The 21,266-nt window shown below is 42.9% G+C and overlaps 1 protein-coding gene across 1 annotated transcript; it reads left to right on the top strand.

Annotated features, from left to right (window-relative positions):
- Nucleotides 1-1,609: 1,609 nt before the first annotated feature.
- Nucleotides 1,610-16,963, top strand: LOC145695678 (cadherin EGF LAG seven-pass G-type receptor 1-like). Its single transcript, XM_081772678.1, has 12 exons — nucleotides 1,610-1,881; nucleotides 6,725-6,853; nucleotides 7,929-8,611; nucleotides 8,942-9,970; nucleotides 10,018-10,218; nucleotides 10,262-10,468; nucleotides 10,568-11,005; nucleotides 11,129-11,398; nucleotides 11,516-11,723; nucleotides 11,869-16,210; nucleotides 16,256-16,446; nucleotides 16,490-16,963. The coding sequence occupies exons 2-12, from the start codon at nucleotides 6,847-6,849 to the stop codon at nucleotides 16,723-16,725; spliced, it is 7,812 nt and encodes a 2,603-aa protein (XP_081628804.1). The 5' UTR covers nucleotides 1,610-1,881; nucleotides 6,725-6,846; the 3' UTR covers nucleotides 16,726-16,963.
- Nucleotides 16,964-21,266: the final 4,303 nt, after the last annotated feature.

The following is a 21,266-nucleotide window of genomic DNA, read 5'->3' as shown; positions in this document are numbered from 1 at the left end:
GAAAAGCGAGTAACGAGTACCAGATGGACTCGAGAAATGTCGTGTTACTGTCAAATCGATCACTATTTCGTTGGCGAGTTTCGTTTTTCAAGAAAAGTGAAACTTGAAACTATAAAATGCAAGGAAAATTGGTGCCACGAAATCAGAACGCCCCTGTTATGTCCCCAAATGTCCCTAAATGTCGCTGTCCGCGAATGTCACGAATATCCCGGATGTCCCCGGGACATTCGGGTCATTCGGGACATTCAGGGAAATTTGAAGACATCCAGGGACATTCGGGAACATTAGGCACATAACAAGCGTCTACCGCAAAATCGAAAATTAAAATAATCGAAAAAAATGAAACTCTCAAGGAATGAAAATAATCCGCGTCAATAAATGTTGTGGGAGCGGCCTGAATCCTGTCTTGCGGTGAAATGAGCGAAACAAAGCATTTTGATGCGCATATTTTTGGTCTCCGCCACCACGTGTGAATTTTCCTCCTCCAAGGCGGCGGAATGTCCTAAACGCTTTTGCCCCTATTTTTAAAATTGCGGCTTCTCAGTGAAAAATTTAAAAAGTGAGAATTTTCAAAATTCTGGGAATTTATAATTTTTTTCTTTGAAAAATTGAAAATTGACTTTCTTTTATCTTCAAAAACTTAGAAACACTTTTATTTTTTGTCGTGAATTTGGGGTCTAGAGAAAAGTGAAGAATCAGATCAGATTTGCTCGGTGAATTGAGAAGTTGTTTTTTTTGAAAAGATCACACGCGCCCCAGTGAATCTAAATCAAGACCACCTTGATTTTTCATTCAATGAAGCGTTGATTTTTTCCTGATGTGGAAAAGGCCCTCCATTCATTGATACTAGAAATTTTCTAGTGCATGAGCGATTCGGGTCCCGGGTCACCATAAAGTTATTCTTCCTTGATTTCATTAAGATTTTCATTTTTGATTCAGGCTGAAACACATTAATAATGAGAGAAAGAGTTTTCTGGTAATTATCAAAGCCCAAACATAAGTTTTAAATTTATAAAATGATATTGTCATTAAATCCTATTTTTTGAATACTGCGCTTACTAATCAAAAAATTAGGCTCGACACAATTTTTGGAGTTAAGAAGATTTGGAGTAAGCTAAAAGGAGCAACTTTATTTTCCGGAGATACTCCAAATCGGAGCAAAATTTCAAAGCCGATTTTAATGGTGTTAAGGGCCTCCCGGCCCTGTCAAACCCCGGCAAAAACGCGCCTCCGGGCCCGGGCTTTCTTTTGAGCTATTCAGATACCCTTAAATATTTCTGCAACACCCTTAAAATCGGCGTTGAAATTTTGCTCCAATTTGGAGTATCTCCGGAAAATAAAGTTGCTCCTTTTAGCTTACTCCAAATCTTCCTAACTCCTAAAATTGACCATAGCCAAAAAATTATTTTATCACTAATAATATTTCTCCTTTTCGATGATAGAAATGATAAGAACGATGAGTATCTCGGTAGGTGGGCAGGTTTACTACGGCTTAGCATGAGCACCAATGGAAACGGTGGCGTTTGGTGGAAGGGGCGGCGCCAGAGCGCTTCCTCCGCGGAGTGGAGCCGCTCGCGGGCGAGTCCACCGCCGAGCACCTCCCGCCGACCCGAAACCGAAAAAAATTCTTCGGAAAAGAAAAAACTGAAAATCTGCGTCGAATTGTAAAGACTGCCGTATTTTACGAGAGAGCGAGCACTGCAGAGTTTTACAAAGAGTTGAAAAGATAAAGAAAAAAGAAGATTAACGAGATATAAAAACGAAAAAATTCACAAAATCAGAATCAGAGAGATACGAAATCAGTAGAGAGTGAAAGAAGAAAAAAACAGCAAAAAGAAAGAAAAAAGAAAGACTTTTCTTAGAAGATAAAAATCGTTTTCGGTAAGAAAATATTCGGAAAAATTAAATTTTATCCTTTAAAAAAATCAGTTGAAAATCAATGCCAAATGTAGAGGGCCCCCTTAATTTATTCAAAGTGCAAAAATCTGGCCTTGAAAGTTGATCGAAATTCTCAAAGCCTAGAATTAAAAATTCCTAAAAAATCCATTCCGCTGCCAAAAAAATCGGACAGGTCGCCCTTGGAAAGGAAAACAATGGCCACCTGCTTGGCGGGCTGATGTGTTTGAAGGGTGTTGAGTGAGAAATCGCCCGGCGATCTCAAAGAAAAAAATCATTTGTTTTTCAAACTAAAAGGTCATCTTCGGCTTCTTTATTTAATGTTTTTAGTAAATACGCGCGTCATAAAAGGGAGTCGAGATTTTCACATGAGCAAAGAACATTTTTCGAGGGTGGCAAATGATTGCACGCATTCTGAGCTTTTTTGAAAAAGAGTAGCTTTACAAAATGAATTAACCTTCTAGCCAGAGTTGTATATTTGAGAAAATTTTCTCGTAGCGGAGATAGCGGAGCTGACCTGAAAATTTAGCGGAGCTGACCGAGAAAATTTTCTCCGTAGCGGAGCGGAGCGGAGCTGACTAAAAATTTTCTCCCCGTAGCTAAGCGTAGCGGAGCTGACCAATTTTTTGTAACTCCGTAGCGGAGCGTAGCGGAGCTGACCAAAAAAAATTTTCCCGTAGCGGAGCGGAGCGGAGCTGGGCGGAATTTTAGCTTAGATAGCTAAGCTAAGCTGAAGTAGCTGAGAAAGGCTAGAAGCGTAATTTACACTGACTGGGGACTTATTTTACACAGAAAAGGGCCTTATTTTACACAGTGCCTTATATCACACGGGTTACGGCCTTATTTTACATAGAAAAGGGCCTTATTTTACACAGAAATGATCGGAAGCTTGTTTAGCTAAGCGTAGCGGAGCTGACGAAATTCTTTTTCCCCGTAGCTGAGCGGAGCGGAGCTGACCAAATTTTGTTCCCCCGTAGCTAAGCGTAGCGGAGCTGGCCGAAATTTATTTGGCCGTAGCTGAGCGTAGCGGAGCTGAACAAGAATTTTTTTCATCGTAGCGGAGCGGAGCGGAGCCGTCAGCTCCGCTATCTCCGCTAGCTCCGCTACGCAAATGTACAACTCTGCTTCTAGCGAGATTCCGCACAAAACGGACTTTTTCCACAAAAGGTTAAAAATGCCTATTTTAATTTTAACCCACCATAGACAGAGGACCCCAAATATGTCAATAAGCTTAAAGAAACCCCTTTATTTTTGATTGTCACTAGAAAATTCAGGATTTTATTCAATGCAAGCTTATTTTTTGCCTTTTTTCCGATATGGGTTAAAATTGAGGAAGTTTTTTTAAACCCATTGTCGTAAAATATCCATTCCATGGCATTTTATTGAAAAACGGCAACTTTTGTGATAAAAAGCAAGAAAAAAATTTTTTAACAAGAGAAGAGTCATTTTCGGTTTGATGATTCTTTTTTTTCGAAATTTAATGGGCATTTGAAAACTTATCTCAAAACAAATTTGCGAGCGGGTAATGATGTACTGTGACATTTGCGTGCGGTAAATTCAATTTCGAATTTTAGTTGCAGTCTTGTCCGCCTCAAACTTGCCTTTCAGAGTTGACAAATTTAAACAGACTCTGATTGTCAACAGAAACGCGACAGTTATCATCCGGCTTCAGAGGCTATTCTGCGCATAAGTTTGAAACTATCGGAAAATCAATGATTCCCAAAGCGAAGTGGATCTTTTTGAACTTGCGCTAGAATTTTTTACTTTCAGCAAAATCAAATAGAAAAACGAACTGAACTTACTATTCGAGCACAAGGGCAAATATTTGACAATTGGATACTCAAATACGCGAGAAATCACGCGCAAACTGAAAAATACGAAACTAAGGTTGTCTCTACGGTAGAGACTCTACCTAAATTTAAGATTGTTGAAAAACAAATTTAAACAAACAAAAAGAAAGATTCATTCAATAATTACATATTTTTAGATTGTTCTTCATAAATTCATAACAAAGAGATACCCTTATTGGATCAATAAATAAGGGTGTCACTTTGTAAAAAGAAGAAAACTCTTTGAAAATATGTAATTATTGAATAAATCCCTCTTTTTTGTTTGTTGAATATTGTTTTTGAAAAATCTTGGTCGGAAATACCTTGATCTGGCCCCGGAAAACAACAACCCATTACCGGTTGTTTTGAGCTCCCTTTCCGGGCGATTCGATTAGCAGATCTTCATGATCCCATTCTGCCGGGTATTCTTTTTGAGCACCGCGACGCATAATGTGCTCGGTCCGCCGCGGTAAACGGAATATTCTATTTCCAACTAATTTCGCGCAGTTCTTTCTTCTTTTGTCAAGAGAATCGGTGAGGTCACCACTGTGTTTAGTTAGCGGCTTAATCGGCCGACAGCGGACTACATGCGAGATTTGAGGCTTTGGAGATATGCGACGAGCTGGGCTAGCCAGAGGGAAAGCTAGTTGGATTAAGCTAAAGCGGCTTCTCGCCTTTGAAAAGGGTAATTTTCAGCTGAAGAAGGTCAGTTTTTTCAGGCGCCTTCTTTCTTGATGAAATCCTTAAGGGACCCCCTTTTATTCGAGGCAATTTCCAGGGACAAAGTGAAGTTCGGGAAGATCGTTTCTCAAAATGTTTGCATGGAAAATAAATGAGCTATTGCAGCATTTTCCTCATTTTTCCGCAAATCTTAATGACCCTCTTGAGGGTTTCTCTCGCGTTTCGGACTCGTGCAAAGCCAAACAGTAGCAACTACATCCGGTCTCAGGGCGCTGGGTTAATATTGAATCTGACAGTTGAATGGTCAGGCCCAGCTGTGCTTGAATTTCGACGATCTGGAGCGGTTTTCGGATTTTATCAAAATGGAAGGGGCTTTATTCAAGCACTTGCGCGGTTAATTGTTCATCAAATCGGAGACAACCCAAGAGCTCTCCAGGAATTTAACAAAGGCGCGATTTGCATCTCAAACAGCGCTACGTTTCCACCGCCGAACCTAAAATCTAAGCCTAAATCTAAAGCCAAGGCTCCAAAGCTTCAAAAAAGGGGAAAACAAAGATGGAGTTTTGCATAAATTAAATAAATAATTAGGATTCGAAGATGGCTATTTAGACAGAAAGAGAGCCCCTGTTTCTTAGTTTTTAATAATAAAGAATAATAATAATTTTATTTATTAAAAATTATTATTTATTATTTTTATTTAAATTTTAGTTTTGTCGAAAAATTCTTGAAGGACTTGTCTAAGCTCTTTAAATTCATGATCTTTTGCGTCCAATCGGCAGCTGTATGCACATTTGACATGGGTAGACATGTCCGGTCAAGCTGTCACTTCCCAATCTATATATAAATAAGCAAGCTCCGATGTAGGGTTACATGGCTTTTGGGATTTTTATCTACCCCGGCGTCACACCTGCGCGGGCATGAGCTCTCAAAATCCGGTACTTTGGCGGCTCATCGGATTTGCCGCTTCTCTCCCACTGCGACCGCAACAAGGAAAACCTGAAAATCGTGAACTCAGTTCCCGGCGAAGCGGAATAAGTACTGATTGATCAAATTAGGGCGAAAAAGTGACGCGGAACCTCCTTTGGGAAATAATTTTTCCCCGCATCGATTATTAAGTTATCGTGCCCTACTTTAGGTGGCTCGACAAGAAAGGGGGGCTAATTGCCCATTCCCTTAATTTTTCGAGGATCCACAGCTGGCAGGCCGACAATGAAGAGGCCTCTTTTGTGAGGGGCTGATATTAAACACGCGCCTGATTGAATAAAATGGATCGTATAACTTGGCTCAGAAAATGCGCTAGAATCATAGAATATAAAATTTTGGCCTTCACCCACTTTTTCCTTTTGAAAAAAAATTTATATTTCAACTGGCTTTAGTTTCGCTTACAAAAAGCTTGTAAAAATACAAAACGGCGAGTTTTCCCACAAAAAGGGCGGGCGTATAAATTCATTGTATAAATATTAATATGCGAGTATAAATGGCCGCCCGTATGTTTTCCTGCGGGAGCGGTCAAAACCTAAAAAGTGTCAAATTCAAAAATTTGGAATATTTCCACGGGGATAAGCCGCCTCTCTTGGAACGGGCGAATTCCAGACTTATGTCGAGTTATGATATTTTACAAGAAAAGGACTTGGGAGCTCGAGTACCTGCTACCGAATTCCGTGTTTTTGAAACATTACTTTTTTTAAGGATGTATAGACTGGTTTACAAATTGCTCAAAACAGAAAAAGAGGGTTGAAAAAAAGAGAGCTTTTTTGATAAGAAAATGATAAGAGTTCAAAAACTTCCGAATTTTCAGCCTTACAAGGCCCTTTTTTAAAAAACTCACAAACATAAACAGCCCTTTTATATTTACCGATTGCTCGCTTTTTTGGCGATAACACTTATCAGTTCGAAGCTAGAAAAAAGGCGGGGAAAAGCAAAAAAACTCACCGCCCCGGCCTCTGAAATCCAAGCCTAAGCGCCAAGTGGTGCTAATTAAAGCCACTTTGGTGCACCAAAGGAAGCACTTGAGTGTTTGAAATTTTTGAAATTTCAAATTCAAATTTCAAACTTTCAAATTTTCAAAGCTACAAGCTCGATAAGCCTCAATTATCCAATCATTTCCCCTCGTACAAGTCGTGACAGTATTCGAGAACTCAGATAAGGAGGGCTTAAGCGATTTGTTCTCTAAATTTGCTTCCGCTGACAGCTCTAGGCCTTGATATAAGCTTTATGCAAATCCAATCTCAAAATCACTCAGGTGTGCCTGTTTTCTTGGCTCCCTAAATTGCCTTATTCCAGCTTCAGCAGCTTCAATCTTAACCTTCTCTTTTCAGGCTGCTGGCATTTCCAACCGACGAAACAGCACGAAACACAACAAGCAAACACGATGAAACCAGCTTTTCGGAACCAGCTTTGAAATCGTCCGAACCGAAAACGGACGAGCCAAATTTGAACCATGACAGGAAGCGTTGAAAAATACAAGGCATAGAATAACGCGTATCCGGCGCAGTGGTCATCAACATCCGCTCATGCGTGGATTATGGAACTAAACTGGGGTCCTAGAATAGCACTAGCACTACTAAATTTATCACGCTTGACGGATTTATGTAATTATTGCTCTTGCCCCTTCGAATTTGCGCAGGTGCTATCTTTTAAGTACTATTTACCCGCGTTTCTCTAGAAATCTGATTTCTCAGATTGCCAGACCGGAAAGTTAACACTCTTTTGTCGGGGTGCCTTTTTCTTCGGGGCAGCTGATAAAATTCTTTACTTTCTTTATCACTTCGAAACAGTTCCGTTCTAGTGAGCCCGAGACGGCGGGAAAAAAGCCTCGAGTTTGGCATCACTAAAATTTTGCATCTAGTAATTAACGCATTTTCCAATCACGTGGTTGATCAACGGATCCCATGGGTAATACTCGCCCGTATAAACTTTCAAGTTAACCTGCAATTTGGTGAAACTAAAAACCTCCCGGCGCGGGTATAATCATTTTTACGCCGCTCATTTTTCACAAAACTGAATCTGATCCGAAGATTAGGAAAAAAAAGGATTTCCCGGGAGCTAAAGCGCTGTACTTGAAACTGACAGGAACTCGAGTGCCTCGATAAGAAATTTCCAAAATCCTGTGAAAATTTTGTTTTCACAAAGAAAAAAGAATGTTGTCGAAAATTCGAACTTATCGGAGAAACACGGAATAAGTACCGTAGCAAATAGAAGAATGACTTTTTGACCGCAACAAATTATTCTTTCGAGTTGTCTTTTTTTTCGCAAATAGTTGCGCGCATGTCAATCGCCGCGGAAAGGTACATCTGTGTTTGCAGGCGCCCGTAAAAATGTTCAGCCGGAAACAGCACCGCCTCGTGCGAACCTGAGACCGCAAAAATTTTAGCACTAAATAAAGTTTATCGTGATGCGGTTAGCCTCCTCCCCTGCTGCTTGTTGGACATCTTCAGTAAATACTCATTCAATAAAATATTTACAAAAATCAACCCTCTTTTACAAACCCTCTTTCAACCGATTTTTCAACGCATTTGAAAGCTATATCATGGCTCGGAGGACTCCTCCCTTATTTATTCCTCGCGGAATATTCCTACGCGCTCAGGCCTGTCTTCAACTACCCAAATAACATCGTCGAAGAAAAGGTCGATGAGAACTCGAAAATCGGATCCGTCGTCGCGCACATCCAGGCTTTCAGCGAGACCGACTCAAATGTCAACTACTCGATGCAGGCTTGGAGGGCTTCTGTCGAGGAGCAGCGCAATCCCGTCTTTGTCATGGACAAATCTGGCGTCGTTACAGTCGCAGCTGAGATCGACCTGGAGGATCCCGAAGGAAAGACGAAAACGCAATACAAATTCAAAGTCACAGCGAGCAACACAAAGACCAACGAAGCCAGTTTCTGCTGGTTGCTTATCCACGTCAACGACGTCAACGACAACGAGCCGGTTTTCGGCCAGAGCGAGTACAAATTCTCGGTTCACGAATCCACTCCCACGCGGACAATCGTCGGCTCTGTCGATGTCACGGACAAGGATCTGATGGATCAGGGCAATTTGAGGCTCTCTCTTGTCGAGAAGAAATCGCGAAAATCCCCAACTGCGTTTACAATCGACAAATACGGGCGAATAATGACCCACGAAAAACTCGATCGCGAAAAAATCGCCTTCTATAAGTTCTACGTTATCGCCAAGGACAGTCAAAGTCCAATTCATCAGAGCCAGGTAAAAATACAACTAGAATCGTCAAACAACAAACAAGTTCACGGGTGTGTTTGGGCACACGCCATGTTGCCCAGCTACTGGTTGATCACCATTGTTTGGGAATTTTCACCTGCGTTGGTGTCTCAAAGCTTCTTTGACTAGCATTGTCTTTATTGAAACAAATGGAATTCCAAATTCCAGCAAAATTGAACTTTTGGCGCGTCCTTTAAGGACCTCGATAAACGCAGCTCTAGTCAAGTGCTTTTCCAATTTACAGCAAATAATAATTTCATGGCAGTGTAAATAACCCTAATCAAGTGGCTCTCACAAACCTAACCATTTGTTTTAAAGACAAGCGTGGAAGTAACGATCCTCGACGACAACGACTCGCCACCTGTTTTTGCAAAAGACGAGTTGGAAGTTCGTCTTTCCGAAGGAACGAAAATCGGGACCAAAGTCATTTCAGTCAAGGCAACAGATGCCGATGAAGGGGAAAATGGCCGAGTTACCTACGCGTTGATGAATGACAAGGATACCTTCGCCGTTGATGCCACTTCCGGTGATATTAACTTGATCCGCGATTTGGACTTCGAACTAAACCGGAAGTTTGAGCTCCGTGTTCGTGCTCAAGATCATGGTCGACGGAGGCAAGAGTCAATCGTGACCGTGTCGGTCATTATCGTCGATCTCAATGACAACGCGCCGCACTTCAACATTAATCCTCTCGTCGCCCGGGTCAAAGAAGACGCTAGAATCGGCCACACAGTTACATTCGCCATTGCCTCGGACAAGGACGATCCTAACAGCCCAAATGGGAAGCTTTCCTACGAGTTGATTTCTCCCAAACTTCTCCCTTTTGCAATCGACAGTAATACCGGCCGAATAACTTTGGTCAAGAAGCTCGATCGCGAGACCATCGACCACTACGAATTCCAAGTCAAAGCTACCGACGGCGGCGGCTTATCCGACATTGTCGACCTTCGAGTCAACCTGATCGATGTGAACGACAGTCCTCCGAAATTCAGCCAGAGCAGTTTCAGCGTCAAGGTAGCGGAAGACTCGCGTCCCGGAAGCGTTGTTTTCAAAATTTCGAAAAACGATGTTCTCGTCGATTTGGACTTGGCCGACCAGATCGAGCTGGAAATCGATGAGCGATCCGACAACGGCGTCTTTTTCGTTCAATCAGATGGGCTTGGTGGCGGAAATGTCATTCTAGGAACAAACCTGGATTATTCGGACCATAAGACCTACGCCCTTACCCTCATTGCTACCGATCTTGTCGGGCACCGAGCGAGAGCTATTCTGAACATTCATGTGCAGGACAAAAACTCCTACGCACCTGTGTTTGACAAAGATGTTTATATTATCAACGTCTCAGAGGTAATCTTCATAATCCGCTAATAGTTTCTCAATTTTGTTGTCTCAAGGATAAAGCGCCAGGGCAGATAATCGGCAAAATCGCTGCAACGGATTCTGATTCCGGCGACAACGCCCGTGTTAGTTATACAATTGGCCAAGGAATCGCGCAGGAAGAAATCGAGAAGCTGTTTAAATTGGATGAGGAGAGTGGTGTGATTTCGCTGCTTGAAAATCTCGATAACGAACAGACTAAATACTACAGCTTCGAGGTAAGTTGTTGATCCTGAGCTTAATCCTCATCTTTTACTTCAGATCATTGCAAGAGATCATGGAATTCCTCAAAAAACCGACCGCGCCAAGGTTGAGATCAACGTCATGGACGTCAACGACAACCCTCCGGTCTTCGAAAAGCGCGAAATCAAAGTCACAATTCCGGAAGACGCACATGTCAATTCTATCATCACTACTGTCATTGCACAAGACGCGGACGAAGGTCGCAACGGCGCCATTTCCTATCAGGTAATCAGCAGCAGATACAGTAATCGCGAGGCGCCCGTGTTTGCAGCCACACTGATATTGTTGAAAATGTCAAATTTGTTTATTAAAAAAATCCTCTAGTTGTCGCGTGTGGATCCAAATGAACTCGGCTACTTCCTGATTGATACGTACGACGGGACGATTCGTCTGGGCAAGCCGCTGGATCGCGAAACCACGCCCTGTTATGAACTGGAAATTGAAGCTCGCGATCATGGAACACCGTCCCTCTACGCAAAGGCTACAGTAATGATCACTGTTTTGGACGTCAACGACAATGCGCCCCACTTTGAATCGAGCAAGAAGCGCTACTACGTACGAGAAGACAAGGATCCAGGCACGATCATCGCGAAAATTGAAGCGGATGACCGAGATATTGGGGATAATGCGAATCTTGAGTACTTTCTGCTGCCGAATCAGGAGACGAACAATATGTTCTATTTGGACTCGGCAACGGGCGAGCTGGAACTGCGCCAGCCACTGGACTTTGAAAAGAAGAGAAACTATACAATCACAGTTCAGGTAAAATTTACCTACCAAAGGAATGATATCATACTAGAAGATCAAAGAAGTTTTTTATCATCTTAAAAATTTGTGAAAATTAGATATTCTTCCTTGATTTCACAAATTTATGGTTTCATTTAGGTTTTCTCCGATTCGCTCCAAACAACCGAAGACCTCACAATAGAAGTCCTTGACATCAACGACAACACTCCCACCCTCAAAGACATGTACATAACATTCAACAACTTTGTCCAGAAAAGTACAAGTAGCCGGCCTTCCCTGATGGAAGACGTAGCCGGAGACGATACTGAATTTCCAATCAACCGAGTTATCGGCCAGTTGAACTTCTTCGACCCCGATGTGATGGACATTTTCGAGTTCGGGCAGGAGGGACAGGAAGAACTTGTGAAGGTAAAGATTGAGCAAATACAGAAATTCTGCATTGTTTGAATGATAGTCTTGTTTGATCTTCAAACGAAAAGAGACAGTAGTAAAATTACGATAAAGAGTTTACAATTGTACGTTCAGGTGAACAAAACATCTGGAGAACTCGCGGTGGGCCCAAATTTAGCGGCGATTCGCGAGTTTACAGCGCCAATCCGAGTGTGGATCAAAGACGGCCTTAACAAAGCTGAGGCAACACTTACGATTGAGGTCAAGATGGTGACGGACGAGGCGCTCGAAAATGCCATCGTGTTAACAGTAGTGCGACAGAACCTCGAGCAGTTTCTTCAAGGTTTGTTTATTTTTCTACGAGTCGAATCATTCTAGTACAGTCGATTGCATCATTTGACGTTTGTTCGATGCCAAATTTACTCGAGAGTAAAAAGCGCTCTCGGAAGTGGCCTTATTTATCTTTTCCGCTAACAAAATATTTTCAGTGGATTTCCAGAACTTCCGCTCATCCGTCTCAAGGGCTGTGGGAGTCAGCAAATCCGATCACGTGATTGTCTTCGATGCGCAGCAATCCAAAGACAACGTCGAAATCATCCTCGCAGTGAGAAAAGAAAACGGCGAGTACTTTTCTAGCTCAGAGCTGAGCGCACTGGTCTACCTCAAACAGCGCGAAATCAGCCCGCGAATAGCGGATCTAAGCGATTCCGAAACCTGCTCTAGAGAGCCTTGTCAAGCTTTCAACATTTGCGTTCCCGGTGTTGCCTTTGCCAAGAAAGCTGAGTTTGTCAAATCGCGCGATGTTATTTTTCGCCGTCTCGTGATGCAGAAACGGACCCGCTGCGTGTGCCCAAGCGGCTACGGCGCTGGGCAATTATGTCAATCTCCCGTCAACTCTTGTTGGTCCGCGCCATGTCAAAACGGCGGAACTTGTACGCCCATGGAAACTGGCTACGTTTGCCAATGTCCCGCAGGAACTCGCGGGGAGCACTGCGAACTCGTCGAGGGAAAAGGCCGCTGCGATGATGGCCCATTAACTTGCGGTGGTGGAGCCAAAAGCTGCCAAAATCTTCTCAAAGGTGGCTACGAGTGCAAATGCCAGCCAGGTGTAGAGAATAAGTTCTGCGATGCAGATACGAGAAGCTTCAACGGCAAAAACTCGTTCATCATGCTCCCTGGACTGGAATCACGCTGGGAACTGACGGTAGAATTCGAGCTCAGAACAGTGGTCAAGAATGCCATCGTGCTCCACAACGGCCGATTAAGCCCAGAAGGCGATCATTTCTCAGTCTTATTGCGCAACGGAAAGATCTATGTGGAACTTTCTACTGGCGGTAAAACGCATTCTCTTCACATAAACAGAAACGTCGCTTCTGGAGAGTTCGAAAAAGTCCGTGTTCAGTACCGCCATGAAGCGCGCCTGCTGAAAGAGACCAAAGGAGACTTTCATCTTCTCGACGGAAAGGGAAAGAAACGAGTTTTGAACATCATGATCAGTGATTGCTTCCGCTCAGATGGAAATGAATGCGCCGCAGAATTGGTCATTTCGGACAAGGAACCGGCGACAATGGATTTGACTGGACCGCTTTTTGTCGGAGGCGTTCCGGAATTCCTCAGAGACGATGGATTCACCGGTTGTCTTCGAAACTTGAAGATCAATGGCAAATTCAAGGATCTCATGACGCCTCTTGCTTCGAGCAATTCTCAAGTCGGCTGCGACATGTCTTCTACCTCCTGCGACGACAAAATCTGCAACAACGTCGGAACTTGTACCAAGCTCGGCGGGCAGATTCAGTGCTCTTGTCCAGATCATCTTACTGGCAATCGATGCGAAACCAACACCAAAAATCACGCAAAACGATTGGTCAACGGCTACATCCGAGTTCGCAACTTGAAGAATCTCGTTGATCGACAAGACTTTGAAGTTTACTTCCAAATCAGAACCGAATCCACTTCAACCTCGATCCTTACTTTCGAAAACGACGAGAGCGAACTTGTCATTGTCGATGGCTATCTTCAACTCCATACAAAACGCTCGAGACATTCTTGTGCCGACCAGTGCATCACGGCTCTTATCAGCGACGGCGAATGGCACCAAATCAGAATCAAAGCTTCCACCAGTCGAACATACATTTTCGTGGACGATCAATTGATCATCAACGCTAGAAGTGGCACTGCTACTCCCACTGCTGGTCTCATCATTGGCGACAAAGCAAAACACAAATTGGTAGGCTGCATTGCTGGCGTCAAAGTCACCGATGTTCGATCTGGCGTTTCCGAAAGCCCGTTAATGTCCCAAGTCGGAACTATTCTCGACGGATGTAATCCGCAAGAACGATGCAAATCTTCCACCTGCTCCAAGGGCGCTGAGTGCAAAGAAACATGGAGTGGCACTACGTGTGAATGCAAAGACGGTTTCTTCGGGCCGAATTGCTCTGGTGTTTGCTCTGTCAATCCTTGTCTAAACGGAGGAAAATGCGAGCCTTTGGGCAAAGACGGCTTCACTTGCAGCTGTCCAACTGAATTCAGTGGCAAGTTTTGCGAACGTCAATCTTCTTGTCCAAAGAGCTGGTCTGGTTCTGTTCCTGGCTCTTGTCGACCGTGCAATTGCACTCAAGAACTTGGTTTTGCCGAATCTTGTTCTGAAGACATAAACGACTGCAAGTGCAAAGACAACTACTACCGCCCAAAAGATCAGCCGTGGAAATGCGTCCCTTGCAATTGCGATAGACTTGGAGCAGAATCACCAACTTGCTCCGATGAAACAGGCGCGTGCTCTTGCCGCAGGGGAGTGTTCGGCCGCCAATGCGACAAATGCTCGAATCAGTTCGCAGAAGTGACGCTCAAGGGCTGCGAAATTCTCGGCTCAGAAGTATGCCCTCGAAACTCAGAAGCAAACGTCGTTTGGGACCGAGTCAAGTACGGCGCCACTGTAACGACCGAGTGTCCAGCTGGCAGCTCTGGATTAGCGACAAGAGATTGCACTCGGTTAGGCTGGGCTCAGCCAGATCTCGATAATTGCCAATCAGACCGCTTCGGCGAACTGGCTCGTTTCCAGCGCGCGCTCAAGTCCAACAACAGAAACTTGTCCACGCAGAAAGCTGTCAACCTCGCCGAGCATCTCTTCCTGGCTCTAGAAGACCCCGATGAACGAACTCTCTTCGGTCGGGATATTCAAGTCGCTTTTAAGCTGCTGCTAGAAAATTTCGCTTTCCAAAACTCGCATTCCGGCTATGACTTGTCAATGACCTCCAGTACCGATTTTTCAAAACACCTCTTTGCAGCTAGCGCAAGAATGATCCACCTCAGCGACGAAGAGTGGAAATCGCTCGACCCACTCGCCGCCGTCCACCTTCTCAACGCTCTCGCCGCTTATGCCGAAACAATCGCCGCCAATTTACCAAGGACATTTACATCCAAAATCAGCGCAAAGCACCCGATCGATTCTGGCGACGATTTGGCGTTTTTGGCGATCAACGGCACTTCCAACGAAATCATTCCTTCCGACGACGCGATGATCTATTTCGACGCTTCCAAGCTCGCGGGCGATGTTCCACGAGCAAGCTCAGTTTTCACTTCTAGAAGACTAGCCTCGCTTCTTCCGCTCAAATTCGCTCCTGAAAAGAAAGGCTTCAAAATTCCTCCGCATCCAGTTATCAACTCCGCCATCATCTCCATCGCGCTTTATGAGAACTTCACGGTTCTCGAGTCCATTCCGGATGAGCCGATTCGAATTCATTTCCGTTTGCTCAAGTCAGAAGGTCGCTCCCGTCCCCAATGTGTTTTCTGGCACACGGAAATCGACGCCTGGTCCCCGCATGGTTGCTACATCATTGTGGAAAACCGGACGCATGTGGACTGTAGCTGCGCCCATCTGTCTACCTTTGCCATTCTGATGGACGAGGGCGAAGAGTCTGTTTTCAATATGAATCCATTGAAGACCATTTGCATTGTTTTGCTCTCGATCACCATCGCCATCTTGTCTGGCTGCGCGGGGGTCTTTTCTTGCCTCAGCGAAGTTCGCTCTGCCCAGGCTCATCTTCACAACGCACTCAGCATTTGCCTTATCTTCCTGCACGTGACATTTTTGCTCGGAATCGACAAGACGGAGAACGAATACAGCTGTATGATCGTCTCCATCGGTCTCCACTACTTCTACCTCGCCGTGTTCACATGGGTGGCGCTCGAAACATTCCACCTTTATCGCCGCCTCGCTCAGCCTCAATTTCAAATTGCTCAACGAGCTGATCGCCAAGCCGTTCAGTTTTACTACGGCCTTGGTTTTGGTGTTCCAGCAATCATTGTCGCTACCTCTGTTGGTCTCCAGCCAGCCGGGTACGGAAACGCACGTTTTTGCTGGCTCGATTCTTCTGATCCCCTGGTTGGTGCGATGATTGTGCCTGTTTGTCTGATTTTCATCGCTACTTGCTCCGGATTGGTTATGAGTATCCGCGAGTACTTGACCGTCAAGCGCGTTGACATCATCAAGGAAGAAGTCCGTCGTGACATCCGCTTACTTTCATTCCTCGCACCAGTTTTACTCTTCGCCTGGGCCAGCAGCCTCGCCGCGGTTAACCTCAATTCGCCAGTTCTTTACATCATCACTTGCATCCTCCACCTTGCCGTTTCGCTGTTCATCCTCGTCGCTCATGTTCTTCGATCCGCAGAAGTGAAACGAGCCTGGCAACTGGAGCGGACGAAGAAAGAACGCCAGGAACAGCTCAAAAATGCAACGATGGTGACTGGGAATAGATCGATGGTTCATACGCATAAGTACTTGAATAACACTGGCACTACTTCTTCAGACACTTCCAAGCCTCCATCAGAACGGTGAGCTTACAACTAAATCATCGGATTTTCATTCCTCATTTTTAGATTCGATCGCCACGAAGAAAAAATGTACCAAGTGAAGCACCAATCCATCGGCCGGGTAAAATCCTCGGACAGCATGTCTGAATCCGACGGATACTCCGACTCCGACGGCGAGTTGCTCAGAAGAAAAGCGAAAAAGGCCAACAAAAAGCTTCGAAAACAGAAACTTCCTCAAGAAGCCGACACAATTTCTGGTAAGAGAAAATACTTCGATTCATGATTGTAATTGATTCATAGAAGGAGGAACGCGCCGCACTAGAATCATCTGGCACGATCAAGCAGATGGAACTCTAGCCTCAACTGCTCGCTCTACCCTCAAGTCTACAGCAGAAATCGTCGTTCCAGATGTCATTCCAAGCATCGAGAAAGAAGCTAGTCTGAGCACGGATCTAGACGCGGGCTCAGCTCTGCGAAGACAGAAATCCATCCTGAAAAACACTCCCTCTTCCAGTCAAGCAACTACGACATCGTAGCCGTAACATAACTCTTTAGACTTCTTAATTAAACTGACCTATCCCAAAAATGAAAAAGTTCACAAACCAAGGTCAAGTCTGTATCTACTAAAACACTGTATCTACTTTACTTCCAGTACTATCTTTTAAACTAACTTTTGTACGAAGCAGCAAATACCTCTTTTGTTCAAAACGATAAAAATCTAAAAAGACTTTCACTATTCCTGCCATGAAAAATACATTCGCTGTAAATAAAAAATAACAGTACTACATTTTAGTCCATATTTAATTAATTTCTGGTCAAGTTAAGAAAATAAGGTGAAAAAGCTGTTCTTAGTGATTTCTATTACAGCTTTTCAGACACAGTAGTCGACAGGGACCTCATACAGAACAGGCATCATACTTTTGTCAGTATATTCGATAACTCTTTGATTAAGCATTTCGTCTTCTTCAAAGTCAAGTCGCTCAATTTCAAAAGGAGCCTCCATTCCAGAGACAATAAAAATTGAGTTTTTGATCATTATAGCGGATCCACTACTGTCAGGCTAAAGGAAACTAAATTCAGATTTGATTTTTTTTAAATTTACGTTTTCAAGATCGCCGATTTTTTTCCAGATGTCGTTTTGAAGAAGCCAAATTGCTGATTGACTACCTTTCAAATAACCTGTTCCCCCGGCGAGTAAAAGACTCCCACTCGGAAGGCCCATCAAAACATGATAAGCTGTTTCACTTTTAAATATTTTAAGAAAGAAATTATTTTGTTCAAAGACCTTTCAGGAAAATCGGATAAAGACGACCAGCCATTAGAGTCCAGACTCTCAACTTTGTTATTTCTAGAGCCATAAAAGTCTCCAACTGTCGTTGGCTTTCCTTTGTAAAAGCCGAGCTTGCCAGCCCTATGTCGAAACTTTGAAGTGGAAGTTGCGTGCGAAGATTCCCCATCAAAAACTTCGCACTTGTTGTTGTACCAATTATCAAAGCAAATCAATGCCTTCTCTCCCTTTTCAATTGAAAGTGCAGCTGAGCCAGATTCATATTCAAAGAGCAATCGAGATGATAGTTTTTTCCACTCGCATTTTTCGAGTTTCGCTATCTAAGTACAGATAGTATCAATTTTTTTTATTTTTTCCTACTCGTTTTTCATCTATTCCGCCAAAAACGAAGAGCTCATTTTTAACAAGAGCATGATGAGCATATTGAAGATAATTAACACTTGGTGCTTCGATCGATGCTGCCCTTTTTGTCAATCCATCGAAAGAAATTGCGAATGCTTTATGCAAGTCCCAGCCCATAATCAAGATCGCACTTTTCTTCTTAGATTTTGAGAAAAAATGTTTCAGTCTCGAGCGTCGATCAGTTTTGAAAATCCGGATTTTTTTGTTCTTTACGTTTTCAAGGCCGACCATCGGTAGTTCTGAGTAAGCAATTTTCTTTTTCTTCTTCTCTCTTGAGATCTTTCTCGAGTTAAAATATTTGAGCCTTTCCAAGTTGGGAAGCCCCACTCATTCTCTAAAATTTAACTGTTCCTCGAGAACGCTTAATTTAAATGATTTTGTTGAATCAGATGTCTTAAAATGAAGAGTCAATTCTGTCGATTTCGCAGCATTTGACTGCAAAATGAACCGTTTATCGTGAAAGTCTGACTCGATCCAAAGAGAACCATTTTTGAAATTTCCGATGCTGAAGAGACTCGTAGCATCAAAGAAAATTAACTCAAGAATTTTCGTTTCCTTCAAAACAGCTGAATCTTCCCGAAAGTCGATCTCTAATTGAAAACTATCGCTTCCATCAAGTCTCAGCTCGACAGTTGAGATATGTTTTAATTCTTCAAGTGAGGAAAACAAATTATCAGGAACAATTGTCGTGGAGTAAATATTGGCTGGAAATGGCCGCTGGCCGACAGAGTTTTTGTCAAAAGCAGGAAAAACATCATCATGGAACGCAAAGAACGGATTGCTGGTCACGTGCATTTGTTTCTTCGCCGGTTGTTGGACGAATTCGAGCTCGACGGCGTCTACGAAGGATACAAATTATATGGATGAATTGCTGAATAACGCAAAATAATAATTGAATCCTTTCCGAAGTGAAATTTGATCTCGAATGAAAAATCGAAAACATAATTGTGGATGAAGATTTTTTCATCATTGGCGATTCCGTTTCCAAAGTACTCGCATTCGTCATTGTTGAAACCCTGAAGGTCTGTGTAGTTGCCATCGTTTTCAAACATTTTTGAATAACAAACAGAATGTTCTTGGTATTTATCAAGCGAACCAATCCACTCGCGACCGAGAGTCAAGAACTTCCCTTCTTCCTCTAACATCACCGAGTAAAGGGTGTTTGAGAGATCGATTCTTCTTGACACAAGAATAAGTATGAACTTGTCTAAATCGGTCTTTCTTGGGTTTGAATATGGCAATTAATTTCCACAATATTTCTTTATAGAAAAGCTAGGTTAGAAATTTAACCCCATTCCAGAGGAACCACGTGAACAAGATCCAAGTCTCGGAGTTCTACTGGAACTCCAAAGTCGCCTTTCTTCCATCCTTTCTCCAATTCTTCGCTTTTTCTTATTGAGTTCAACGCAAGCGTTGTCGACAACTTGATGAAATGTTCACCCAGTTTGACGCTCATCAAGTAAAACACTCCTTTGAAGCTGAGTGAGGAGACTTTTGCGTTAAGGTGGTTGCTGGCGATGAAACCCTGTGCTTCTTCAAAACGGCGCAAATTGTAGTCGGGAGCGTAGTAGTAGCATTTGTCTGCTCTGTCTGTTGGACGACTTTGAAGGGTCAAAAGTTATTGTCAATAAATAATAATAATGTTAGGAGAATATTTTTCGACCCTTTTCAAATGACGACAACTGGAAACACATTGATCCCCTTTTCTTCGTTTCGAATCTCGATTCGATGAGTTCCGATTGACGACCCGTAATGAAAAACGAAGAAACCACTTTTGAAAAAATATGGCGATATTATCAACAAGTGTATACAAGTGTACTTACATTGTTCTGCGTCTGTTTGGAATGAATATCGAAGAATCGCCCATTTCCTTGAGTTTCATCAGATTGCCAAGTGCATCGACCAAAAAGTGCTCGCCATTGAGAAAAGTGGCACCTGTAGACTTTCAAAGCTTTCTCTCATTTTCAGTGCAATTTGACTGTCAAAAGATCGAAAACATTCATAAGGAAAAAAGTTTGTCGCTAGAAAGTCGTCCATGAGAACTTCAGTTCTCCCTCTAAGATCAGAAAAAATAATCGGATACTTTTTATACAAAACCCTGCGATTGTCTAGTCTCTTTGTTATCAACTGTCGAGTCTCGGGAGCTCAAAAAGCTGGCAAAACGATACTCGAGCTAATTTTTTCGTTAAATTTTGTCAGCTTTCCTTGAATAACCTCGGGCGTCTTCAAATCCCATACTGGAACAAGCGTTTTCTCATTCTCGATTTTCTCACACTGATAAAACGGACAAGGACATCCTCCATTGCAATATTTTTCAAAAGGACAAATTTCTCCAGCAAAATTGTGCGATCTCGTCAATTCAAAGCAGATTTCTTCGCAGTTGTTGAACGCCTTATTCTTTGTTGACTCCAAGACAAGAGATTGAGAGCACAAATGCCGGCAGATAAATCTATCTTTTCAAGGTTTTTAGTTTTTTGAGAATAGATGATAAAAACACAAAACATTAAAAAACCATGGCATAGAACTTTTTTTTCTTGCATCGAACTTGATTGATCTCATTTTCTCTATCCGTAAAAGTTAACGCTGGCTGAGTCACCCTATTTGGTAAAGAAGCCGCATCTGGTTGAGTAAAATTTCCGGTTCCAATGCAACCATGAAGCAAGTGCGCACAGTAGTCCATTTCGTTCGTTTTGATGCATTTCTTGAATCCGAGCTGGCAAATGTTCGTCAAATATGTTGGTTGAATTTGAGATTCAAGGAAGGAATAGTAGTTTGCTGAAATTTCGATCTTATTTTGAAAAATAAAGAAGAATACTTATGCCGACGATGCTTCCCCAAAAGAAGCAACCAAATGCCATGTAAACTATGAATTGTCGCATTGTCTTGTTCCCACTAAAATACCGGTTATATTTAAAATTTTACGTTTAATAAACTTACTGAAGCGAAAATCGTTTTTTCGACTTCCAAAAAGCATGTTCTTCGAACTCGTCTGAAAACCAGCCGATAAATTTATCAGGTGCTGGTGTCTTCACCATTTCCGCCTGAATCATTTTTGGCAGTTTCATTTTCTTTCTGGGTCTAGTATTCTCCATTCCTCTAGTGATTTTTTCTCGAAAAATTCGGACTCTTTTTGTTGATCTTTTGAATATTCCTCTGTCATTTTCGACGTTTTCGACGGTTCGATTGAAGCCTTCAACGAAGTCCTTTGCTTTCTTATTGACAATCTTCACTGTCGGTTTCACTTTATTCACTTTCGGCATGAAAAACCCTCCACCGAGATCAAAAAGCGTCTTTTTAACAGTATTCGGACGGAGAACTACTTCATCCTTTCTTTTCATAACTGTTCCGACACAATGACACTCCAAGCATTTTACATTCGCCAGTGGC

This window comes from Oikopleura dioica, chromosome 1, assembly GCF_907165135.1.
Source record: "Oikopleura dioica chromosome 1, OKI2018_I68_1.0, whole genome shotgun sequence".
NCBI classification, from domain to species: Eukaryota; Metazoa; Chordata; class Appendicularia; order Copelata; family Oikopleuridae; genus Oikopleura; species Oikopleura dioica.
This window is presented reverse-complemented; position numbering and strand designations above follow the sequence as displayed.